The following is a 12093-nucleotide window of genomic DNA, read 5'->3' on the forward strand; positions in this document are numbered from 1 at the left end:
AATCTGGGGCTGCTCCCACACTCTGGGAGAGGTCTGGGCTCCAGCCATGTGGCAACAGCACCATCGTATGGGAATCTCCAATCCCTGCAGCCCTCGGAATTTTCTCCATCGACTCCTCGCTCTACAGACGAGATCAGCACCGTGGTGGGATTTATTTTCAGGCATGGATTGATTTCGTGGTTGTCAGCAGGAATGTGTGGGATGTGAAGGTGAACTTTTCCTCCAGGGCTGGTCAGGCTGGCTCTGGAAATCAGGAATCCCACACTGGATGTTTCACTCTTGTGCCCAGACCCTTGGAGAAATGCTCAAGGTCAAACAGACTCCTTGCTCATTAAACTTTTGTATTTCACCCTGGTTGTACCTGTGTGCACCCACAGATCCCAAAAACTTCGCTTGGGATGCAGGAATTCCAAGCCCTGTATGGTGCTGGAGGAAAAAGAGGCACAAAGAAAGGAAGGCTCGAGCCAAAGATCCCTGAGAAGCTCAGTGACAGAAACCCAAACCCGTTCCTGCATCCTCTCAATATCCTGCCCCCCAGCCTCCTTTGGCGAGCTCTGGAATTCCAGCAGGAATGCATCCATGTGCTCTGAAGCTCATTTGAACAGCAAACCTGGATATAAATCCTTGGGGAGGGAGGTGGACCATGACATGGAATGGTGTTAAATATCTGCAAATGTGGGAGCTGGAGCTACTCTGTGCTGGCAGTCAAGGGCATCTCTGGAGCTGCTGGAATAATTTTTTCCTACTGCTGGATCAGCATCATTGATGTCCATCCCAGGACAGAGGAAAGTGGAAAACAGCCAGGAGATGGAGAAGGCTGAGATAGGGGACATCCTGCGTGTTTTCCATAGAATCATGGAATGGTTTGGGTGGGAAAAGACCTTCAATGTCATCTTGTCCAACTCCCTCCCATGGACAAGGACACCTTCCACTTGACCAGGTTGGTTCTGTTGTCCTGTTGTGGCCGTGGACAGTTCCAGAGATGGAGCCACAGCTTCTATGGGCAACCTGTGCCAGGGCCCCACCACCCTCAAAGGAAGAATTCCTTCCCAATATCCAGTCTAAACCTATTCTTTCATCCATCCATCCATCCATCCATCCATCCATCCATCCATCCATCCATCCTTCCATCATCCATCCATCCATCCATCCATCCATCCATCCATCCATCCATCCATCCATCCATCCATCTCTGGGAGCATCTCTACATCTCTTCCTTTTGAAATCTTTCTCCCCCCTTATCAATCCATCTGTTATCCTGCCCATCCAATTCCATGCCTCATTTGGGATCCACACTTCCCACCTCCCAGAAAAGTCTATGATGGGATTTGCCTGACTCCCAGCTGCTGACTTAATCTCATTTATTCCCCACCCATTCTGATTTGGGACAGCTGAATATTCCTGAGTCTGTATTCCCAGCAACAGCCATCAGAAATTCCCCTTTGGATGCCTAAAATTGGCCACTAAAATCCCTTCTCTAACATCCCACAGCCTCACAGCCTGGGCAGATTTGCAGACAGCGCTTCAGGCAGCATCAGTGTTCTGTTAACACCACCCAGGAGTGGAAACAGCAAGAAAATTCCCATTTTAACCACACACAGGGACTTCAGAACATCCTGGAAAGGAGTTACAGGCACGAGCATGCTGAGAAAACAACTCAGAGCTCAGCTCAGCTGAGCTGCCCCATCCCTGGAACTGTCTAAGGCCAGGCTGGGCCAGGCTTAAACTTGGCTTAGACCATGGAAGGGATGCGGAACGAGATCATCTTGAAGACCCTTCCAAACCAAATAATTCCATGATCCTGTGATTTTAAGATCTGTGCCATCCTACAATCTTCCCTACAGATGACCAGGAAATTGGAGAAACTTCCTTTTGATGTCCCTTTGTCCAGATTTTCCAGGAATCTTGTCACCTTTTTTTCCTCAAATTTCCAGCTCATGGCTGCTCCTTGCTGTGATCCCTGACTCCATGATCTGTACCATGATCCATCATCATTTTCCTGACACCAGGCAGGACCAAATAATCCAGAACCAGGATAGAGCAAATAATCAACTCCTGTTTCCCCTTTCCCAAGCAGAGAGCTCCAGACATGTCTCCTTCAGGAATCTGCAGTAACAGCAAAAAATATTTTAAAAAACCAAATTCCAAGGGATTTTCAGACATTGTGAGACTTCCAGAGGGAATTGATGGTCTTTTCCATGAAGGCAGATGAATTGGGGATTTTATAACCTCAGGAAAAGAAAACAACACCTCATACACCCAGTCCTGTGGATAACTGTGTGTTCATGCACGTGGAATTATAACGGGCTACGTTTGCCATCTTCAGGAGTCAGGCGGGAACTGCACTTCAGTTTCCCAAAATACAGTGAGAATCAACAATTTATGTAAGAACACAGGAATTCCTGGGATCTCACACAGCCTCAGGCAAGCAGGACTGGGGGATGGAGAAGCTCTCAGCTGTCAATTCTCTCACAGCACCACAAGTTTTGAGTTTTTCTGGCTGATGTTAGAAAAAGAATATAAACAATGGCACTGGGAAAGATGGAAAGAGTTTTTCTTCCTTATCAATGCTTTTTAAAATAAATATTTAATTCCAGGCCTTGGTGGATTTGATAGGGAATGTTTTTTTTCCCCCTCAGCCCTGTTCTTCCTTACCACAAGAAGCTAAACCCTACAGGAACAGTCCTGAGGGACTAAAAAATAAAAATAATGTTCAATTATTATATTTCTGAATGAGAAAGTCCAGAGCCTGAAAAAAAATTTGGTTTTTTATCCATAAAACTTGGCTATAAATGGTCTGTAAAAATATGATGAGTCAAAAGCCAACAGACACAGAAAAAGGTGTTGAGGTGGTTTTTTAGGTATTTTTTACACAGAAAAGTGCAAGTGGAAGTGGTTAAGATCCCCGTGGAGAAATTAGGATTTGTCAAATCATCTGCAACAAAGTCAAGGCAGGAGTTTTAGTCTGTATCCTTCATCCCACAGCCACTGGTAAATGATCCATCTGCACACATTTTGGAAAAGTTGCATGAGAATAAATCCTGAAGGAGAGAAACGCACAACACTAATCCCAAGATCCCAGGGGGAAAAAAAATTACAAGTTGAATTTAGCAAAAAAAGCCCTGTTTTCTTTTGCCCTGGCACATCCTGAGAAGTGGTCACAGGATGTGAGGAATGGGAGAGGACTCTGCTCAACCCACGAGAGCAAACACTCGCACTCGAGGCTGGAATGTGGCTGAACTCACCCAGTCTGTGATGGGGAAGTGGCATTTTATGGACAAGCCTGGGTTGTTGACTTTGCATCTGCTCTGAGCCAAGTGTCCAAACTTGTACCCAGCCTATGCCAGACAAGAGCACACAAAGAGAACCAAGCCACAGAGGAAACATCTCAAAACGCCAAAACAAAACCCGGCACAAAGTCCCTGTGGGTTTCAAACATCAAAAATAAGAGTTGGTCATTGCTTTGTAAGAGAAAACAAACGCAAAGGAGGGCGAATGAACCCCTCAGTACCTGGAAATGCCAACGCACTTTTAATTTGCCCACATGCCTCCCTACCACATACCTTGTTATCACGAGTATCACTCACACGGGCAGATAAATACCCGGAGCTGTTGATTCAAAGAACATTTTGTCCTCAGTTTAAACACAATGGCTCCACTCAGGGTGGCACTGGGGGTGGAGAGCCTCGTTCACAGGGTGCCACCGCAGCCTCAGTGGCTCTGAAGAAATGCATAAGGCCGGCCTTGTTCGGAAGAATCTGGGGCTTTTTCCACTCCTGTGAGCACTTTGCCCAAGGGTAGGAGGGAAGAATCTGGGGCTTTTTCCACTCCTGTGAGCACTCTGCCCAAGGGTAGGAGGGGAGGCAGGGGTGGAGGGGAGCCCAGAGAGTGGCAGGGGAAAGAGGAGAGGCACCAAACACAAATATCCCAACAGCCACAAAGCAACCCCTCCCTTGGTGCCGCCAGCAGCTCCCTCACTCAGGTGCCTTCTCAGGGATGACCTTGTGGGCACGCCCGGCCTCCCAGGATATATAACCTGCCCCAGGAGCAAACAAGCCAGAGAGGCAGCCCCAAGACAGGTTATTCCAAGATGAAGGCTTTCCTTGTGCTCCTGCTGGGAGCGCTCCTGTGCGTGGACTCAGGTAAGACCCCACAAAGGATCCGCCCTCCCATCCCTCCCTGCAGGTTTTCAGACTGGAAGGAGGATTTGTGGTGGGGTTTGGAAATGAGGGAAGAGATGTTGGCATGTTGTCATACCAAGGCGTTTCCCTTCGGATGGGTGTTGAGTGGGAATAATGCACATCCCACATGGGGATGGTGGGATCCGAGTGATAGGGAGAGAAGCTTCCAGGAAAGATAAATTCTGAATCCTGAATTAACCAAAATTCAATATTTTCTTCAGCCAGACCATGCAGTTAAGGGGGAAGAGGAGGGGCTAAGTGGGGTGGGAGGATTATTTTCCTTCTCAGGCTATCAAAATTGCAACATTTACACAACATTTTCTTCCAACATTTTTTCTGACTTTTCCTTTCAAAAGCAGACCCTGACTCTGCTCAGATTTCCAGAATTTTCGTAGGGCAGTAAAAATGACTATGCCATGATGTGTTATTTTACTGACTGAATGGGTGGGGTTTAGATAATATCAGATTTTTATAGCTTCAGTAAGAAGAAAAAAAAATGGGTTTAAAGCAGCTTTTCCCTATTACCAGAGAAGAGAAGAATCAAATTTGGGCAGTTTCTCAATCAGCAGAGGATGCTTAAGGAACAAGCTGTGAAGGGTCTTGCACAGCCCTCAGACCTTTCTCTCCGCCGGCTTCCATCAGAACACTCAAAATTTGACTTTTATTGCTTTAAAAGTCAGATCAGTGTGAGAACAGTGCAGCACTCAGACAAATTGAGGGTTGGCTCCTCACCTCTGTGACTGCATCAGTCATTTGCAACAGAGAGGATTGGACAGAAGGAGACCAAGTGCCTCAAATTAATTCCTTCAATCACTAATTTCCAAACAGGTCTTTCCAGTGTCCTAAAAGAATATTGAGATTCAGGTTTGATGGTCATGGGGCTCAAGGAAATTTATTTATTTATTTATTTATTTATTAATTAACTGACACTTGCAAGGCTCCAGTGACACCCTGGGGCACAAGTAGCTGACAGGAACAGGTAATTACACCACAATCTCACTCCTCTGGGGACAATTTTTCACCAGGGCTATTTGCTTGGGAGGTGCCGTGTTTTCCCTGCCTTTGCTGGATGCACAGAGCAGCCCAGCAGGTGTGGCCAGCACTGATTTCTATCCCCTGTGGAATGACATTTCCACAAGGGGTGGTCAGAGAGGCTTGAAAGCCATTTGCACTTTGAATTCCAGGAGGGTGTGATGGAAAGGGCGAGTCAAAAGTTAAGAACTGAGACAAGGGGCTGGAAGAGACTTTGCAAATTCCTTCTTCATCCCTCACTCAAGGCCAGGTCAGATGGGGCTTGCAGAAACCTGGTCTGGAGGGATGTGCCCCTGATGATCCTTCCAACCCAAACCATTCCATGATCCTCTTCAAGCCCTGCTGTCCCTCTGCTCTCTTTTTGCTCCCTCACTGCACTGACTACATCCAAAACATCTCCAGCATCTGCCAAACCTGGCTCCCACCTCAACCAGGTATATTATTATCCACTAAAAAGAAAAAAAGACATTTTTTCCCAAAGCAGAGGTGATATCTTCCTTTGAAGATCCTCAGGAATGATCTTGTTTCCCTGTGGTTGAATTCTCTGGAGAGCTTTGAAAAGATTGAAGATACATGAGAGGTGTAGAATTGTTCCCCACCTGCAGGGCTGGGTCCAGTTCTGGGGTCCAGCATCAGAAGGACGTGGAGCTGCTGGAGCCAGTCCAGAGGAGACCATGGAGGTCTCTATGAGGGTCTCCATGCTCCGAGGACTGGAGCCTCTTTCCTCTGGAGCTGGGAGAGCTGGGGGTGCCCACCCTGGAGAAAACACTGAGAAGACCTTACAGTCCCTTTCAGTGCCTAAAGAGGATCCAGGAGAGTTGGGGATAAATTTTTAGGAGGTCCTGTTGGGACAGGATGAAGGGTAATTTTTTAAAACTAAAAGAGGGTGGATTTAGGTTAACTATAATTAAGACATTTTTTTTATAATGAGAGTGGTAAAAAAACCCGATCAGGCTGCCCAGGGAAACTGTGGCTGCTCCATCCCTGGAAGTATCCAAATCCAGGTTGGATGGGGCTTGGAGCAACCTGGTCAAATGGAAGCTATCCCTTACCACGGCAGAGTGGTAGAAATTGATTATTTTAAAGTCCCTTCCAGCCCAAACCATTCAATTATTCCCTGATTTCTCTCCTAACCCCTCTTGGTCTCCTGCAGGTTCATCTTTGCAGTGCTACACCTGCACCTCCCAGCTCAGCAACTCCAAGTGCCAGACGGTGAAGACGTGCGGAGAGAACAACGTGTGCAAGACGGACGTGATCCGTAAGGAAAAGCAGGGGTGGGAAATGTCTTAGTTGGGATGTTGGAGCTAAAACTTTTCCCAGCCTCAGGGGTTCCATCCAGGCTCACTCAAGTCTGGATACAGCAGGTGGTTTGGGCCAGCAAAACTCAGTGTGCAAATGTCTTTCACCTGTGCAAAATTTGGTTTATTTCTCTTTCACAGTACCAAAAATTATTTGTTTGCAAGGGAAATGGTTAATTTGTTTTGCAATACTTGCAAACATGAATTAGGATGGGAGGGGCTGAGCCTGGTCCATCCTGGTTGTGAAGTTAGGAGGTGCTGATTTGAGGTGAATTCAATGAAAAAGACAAATTTCATCTCTGTGGGAAAACTTGAAAAAACTAGGATTTTATCCTCCTGTTCTAAATCTGGTTTGCCCTGTCCAGAGCTGTGCCAACAGCTGAGTTGCTCTTGGACCTGGGGCACAAAACACATCAGTGCCACATTTAAGCTCCTCTCTGTCAGGCAGTAGATGGGATACCTCCAGTAGGAATTATCCCAGTTGGGAATGTGCAAATCCATGACATTCACATGCAGGAGAGCCAAGATGTTGTAGGACTCTTTGTTATTTATTGCACGTGGCAAAGATTTGGTGCCCAGAATGGATTTTAGATCTCCTGGAGGAGAATGGGTCAAATCTCCTAGAGGTCAAAATCTGTTGGTAACCAGCGGTTGCCAAAAATGGCTAAAAAGATGGGCTGTGACTCTCAGAAACAAATCAAACAATATCTGTGCCATCTGAAATGGGAATAGCCATGTTTCCATAATTTCCCAGGTGTGGAAAGGCTCCATGCAACAAAGATATTTGGGATTGGGCTTCATATGGAAGAGGGCAGGGTTAGATAGGATATAAGAAGAAATTCCTTGCTTTGAGGGTGGTGAGGCCCAAAGAAACTGTGGCTGCCCCATCCCTGGAATTGTCTAAGGAGATGTTGGACAGGGCTTGGATCAGCCTGGCCTAGTGGAAGGTGTCCCTGAGCATGAGATGATTCTTGAATGTCCCTTCCCAACCCAAATCATTCTGTGATTCCAATTTTTGTCCCACAGAACGAGCATCCCGTTATTCAATTCCACAACGCTTGGCTTGTACTGAGTCCTTCTAATATTGTTCCTGCTTTCCTCCCAGGGGTGGTGGCCTAGTGGAAGGTGTCCCTGTGCAGAAGATGATCTTGAGTGTCCCTTCCAACCCAAACCATTCTGTGATTCTGCTTTTCGTCCCACAGAATGAGCATCCCATTATTCAGTTCCACAAGGCTTGGCTTGTACTGAATCCTTGTAATATTGTTCCTGCTTTCCTCCCAGGGATAGTGGCCTAGTGGAAGGCGTCTCTGAGCATGAGACGATCTTGCATGTCCCTTTCAATCAAAACCATTCTGTGATTTTGATTTTTGTCCCACAGAACAAGCATTCCATTTTTCAATTCCACAAGGCTTGGCTTGTGGAAGGCTGAATTTTACGCTAAGCCTAATGGTCCTGCTTTCCTCCCAGGGGTCGTGGGGCTCTTCAGCATCATCAGCAAGGGATGTGACTCCTCATGTGACCCATCCTACCAGGACTTCAACGTGGGCAACAGGAACATCTCCTGCTGCAGCAGTGACTTCTGCAACGCCAACGCCGCGGGCAGCGTGAGGTCCAGCTACGGCCTGGCCGGAGGGATAGCGGCCGGAGTGCTCTGGACCATCCTCAACAACAAATTCTGAGGAGCAAAGATGCCTCCCATGACCACAGAAAGTCTCAGAGCACCCCTCTAATAACAGGAATCCTAACCAGGAGCAGTGGGGTGTGTTGGGCACCCAGCACCCCAGGAGCTGATGGCAACTCTTTGCCATATGATGGCTTCTGCTTTAATCTCATTGCAAAGCTCCTGTGCTACCAGATAAGGAAATGTGTGTTCATGTTATCTGCAAAACACCTAAAATAAAGTTATTTCTCCACCAACTGTGTCTATCACTCAGTCATCTATTTCTGCCCACGGCAGAGCTGCAGGTGTGTGTTTTATGTCTGGCCAGTGTCCAGCCTAGGTCATTGCTGTGCAATGTGACCTAAAGTCCTTTTTATGACCAGGTAACCTCCCCAGAGGAGAAGGGAAAAGCTACAGATGTATCTCCCTGGAGTTCAGGGAAGCCTGTGATGCTTCTTCCCATGACGTTCTCCTGGAAAAACTGGCAGCCCAAGGTTTGGGAATGTGCACTCTCGGCTGGGTTAAAAACTGGCTGGATTCCAGGCACAGAGTGGTGGGGAATGGTGCCACATCCAGCTGGTGGCTGGTCACCAGTGGTGTCCTTTTGGGATCAGTAATGGAGTCAGTCCAATATATTTATTGATGATCTGGATGGGGAAGTCAAGACTACCCTCTGGAAGTTCATGGATGACACCAAATTGGGTGGGATGTTGATCTGCTGGAGGGCAGGAAGGCTCTGCAGAGGGATCTGGACAGGCTGGATCAGTGTTCCAAGGCCAGTGGTTTGAGATTGAACAACACCCATGGGGTGTCTGAGTGCAAGGCAGACTAACAGCTCTCATAAACAGTAACAGCCCCTCTCTGTGGCTAGAAATTCAAAGTAATTCCATGCCTTCTCCTTCTGATTGATTTTATGGATATAAACTCAGATGTTCCCACCTGGCATTGGGAGATCAAAGGCAGCAGGAAAAGCTCTGTACAAAGAGGCCTGAGAGAAGCTCTCAAGTGTTTTCCAAGCTACATCCACGTGGAGAGATCTGGTAAAAAAAACAAGGAGGAAAACATAGAGAGTGAATCTGGGAAAGCCCTGGGCGGGAAAACAGGATTTAAGGAGCTGTGAAGTCAGGACAGCAGTGGTTGGAGGATTAAAAGGGGAGGGAGATTGGCCAAGAGCCCCAAATTTCTCTCTTCCACCTTAAAACCTACTGGAGCTGCCAAGGATGTGGAGATCCACAGGCTGAAATAACAGGGAATCATTTCCCTGGGGGAGATGAGTCACCTGGAGGATCCATAGCCATGGGACAAGGGTCAAAATCCCATTTGGGATGAAGTCAAAGGAGCTAATGACACCATCTGCTGTTGTGAAAAGCTCATAAAGCCTCAGGATGCCAGGCTATTTGTAAGGAAGCTGCTAATTGTAGGAAGCTGGGAAGGGGTTTCCCAGGAGGAAATCAAGAATGAGCCACCTTGTTTATAGAAATCCAATCTGGTTATTGGTGAAGGGAGGATTTGGGACAAGTGCAGTGATTTATTCTGACTTTTCCAAACCTCCTGAGTCATATCCCTGAAAAGAGGCTTGTCCAGCTGTAAGTCTTCCAGTCAGGCTGTTTTCTGCATGGGTGACCAACTCCAGGAGCTCTCAATTCCAGGGAATCTTCTCCTTGTGGTGCAAGGATGTCCCTGACACCCTTAGTGCCCTGTGTCCACTTTCTGAAACAATTCCACATCCAGACGTCATTCCCAACAAGCAATTTTGCTGCTGTGGTCTTTTCTGTAAACTGGGAATTTAAGAGGCCAAGGCATGGTGACACCAGAGCCATTGGAGTTCTCAGGGAAATTGGGTCAAACAGCCTTTTCCAGCTTCTGAAACAGTCAAACACATTCCTAAAATCATGGAATGGCTTGGGTTGGAAGGGACCTTGAAGATCATCTCATTCCACTGCCCTGAAATGGGCAGAGGCACTTTCCACTAGACCAGGTTGCTCAGATCCCCATCCAACCTGGCCTTGAACACTTCCAGGGATGGAGATTATGGTAATTTGTCCCCAAAATATATGTTTATAGAGTATAACTTTGGGCTGTTCAGCTCTAGTTTAACATTTTGGTCCCATGGCAATGCTATCTACTTCCTCAAGCATGTAATTGTGTAGTTTCCTCCCAGAGCCAAGAGGAGGCTTTCCCAAGCTCTGTTGGTTGAGACCCAGTGTCTAAACTCTCAGAGGCTCAAGGGATTATTTCTTCTCCCAATTTCTGCCCTGAAGGAGTCCAGGACTGACTACTGAGTGGTTCTCATCTGGATTTACCCAGAGATAAATCCTCTCTGTGGATGTATCTGGAAGTCGCACAGGTAGGACCGCATGGAGCACCTCTCCTATAAGGAGAAGCAGAGAGAGTTGGGGTTGCTCAGCCTGAAGAAGGGAAGGCTCTGGGGAGAGCTTTCAGTGCCTAAAGGGGCTCCAAAAGAGCTGGAGAGGGACTTTGGACAAGGGATGGAGGGACAGGACACAGGGAATGGCTTCCCACTGGCAGAGGACAGGGTTAGACAAGATATTGGCAAGAAATTTTTCCCTGGGAGGGTGCTGAGGTCCTGGCACAGGTTTTCCCAGAGAAGCTGTGGCTGCCCGATCCCTAGAAGCGTCCAAGGCCAGGTTGGATGTGGTTTGGAGCAACGTGGGATAGTGGAAGTTGTCCCTGCCCATGGTGGGGGGGTTCCAGCCCAAGATATTCTGGGATTTTCCATTATTTGGTGGTGAGATAGTTTAGAGAAGGTGCAGCTGGGAGAGGCCAAGACTGGGACAGAAACAGGAAAGAGCTGGGTAGGAGCCCCCTGTGGAACTGATGGCACCTGGCACAGCACTTGGAATACCCACTGTCCCTCCAGGTCACTGACAGAGCAGCCTCAAAAACAACCCTCTGGTTTTCAGGAGGGCAAGGAGGTGGCAAACTGGGGCAGATAAATGACTCAGCTGCAGATCAGAACCTGGGCTGGGTCAGGGCAGGACCAGGAAGAGAACGAGATGTTTTCTTGAGGGCTGTGACTGCACCTTGGCAGAAAGATTGGTTCCCCCTCCTGCTTTAAACCCATCATAAATCTCAACAGGACTCTGGGTCAGGTCCCTCTGCTCTGCCCTGAACCCTCTGTCACCAGCTGTGCTCTGTTGGTGCAGAAATCTGTGATAATTTACATTTTGGGTGCTGATAAAACATCCTGAGAGCTGCTGCAGGACACACAAGCACAATATTCATCTGAAAAACAAGGCTGGGTTTATTTTGCCCAAGGAAATTGCTTCTTGAACAGTTTTATCAATTCTTCTGTCCTCTCCACACTTCTCAAATTTGAGAACAGGGTCTTAAAAAACTCAAGTGTCCCAGGCTGTGTTGGATGGGGCTTGGAGCAATCTGGTCTAGAAGAAGTTGTCCTTGCCCACCGCAAGATGATCTTGAAGGTTACTTCCAAATCAAACCATTCCATGATTCTAAGGTTTCATGAATTCTCTTTTGTCGCAGACATCTTTTTATGAAAATCCTTTCTTAAGATTTTTTCTTTCTGAGAAGCTGAGAGGCTCCAGGAACAAAATGTAAACAATGGTTATCTGCTGCTGTGGAATGCATCAAGTGGATTTTTGATTGGCCCATCTTGGATGTGTATAATTAATGGCAGAGTCCGAGACAGCTGGCTTTTGTTATCATTCCATTCTATTCTATTCTATTCTATTCTATTCTATTCTATTCTATTCTATTCTATTCTATTCTATTCTATTCTTAGCTTAGCTAGCCTTCTGAGATGAAACTTTTCCTTCTATTCTTTAGTATAGTTATAATGTAATATATATCATAAAATAATAAATCAAGCCTTCTGAAATATGGAGTCAGATCCTCGTCTCTTCCCTCATCCTGAAAACCCCTGTAACCACTGTCACAC

General features: G+C 47.0%; 1 protein-coding gene across 1 annotated transcript; it reads left to right on the top strand.

Annotated features, from left to right (window-relative positions):
* Positions 1 to 3939: 3939 nt before the first annotated feature.
* Positions 3940 to 8426, top strand: LOC135443425 (prostate stem cell antigen-like). The gene is made up of 3 exons (XM_064703644.1): positions 3940 to 4142; positions 6367 to 6471; positions 7979 to 8426. Exons 1-3 carry the CDS (start codon positions 4091 to 4093, stop codon positions 8188 to 8190), a joined length of 369 nt encoding a protein of 122 aa, XP_064559714.1. The 5' UTR covers positions 3940 to 4090; the 3' UTR covers positions 8191 to 8426.
* Positions 8427 to 12093: the final 3667 nt, after the last annotated feature.

This window comes from Zonotrichia leucophrys, chromosome 2, assembly GCF_028769735.1.
Source record: "Zonotrichia leucophrys gambelii isolate GWCS_2022_RI chromosome 2, RI_Zleu_2.0, whole genome shotgun sequence".
Classification (NCBI taxonomy): Eukaryota; Metazoa; Chordata; class Aves; order Passeriformes; family Passerellidae; genus Zonotrichia; species Zonotrichia leucophrys.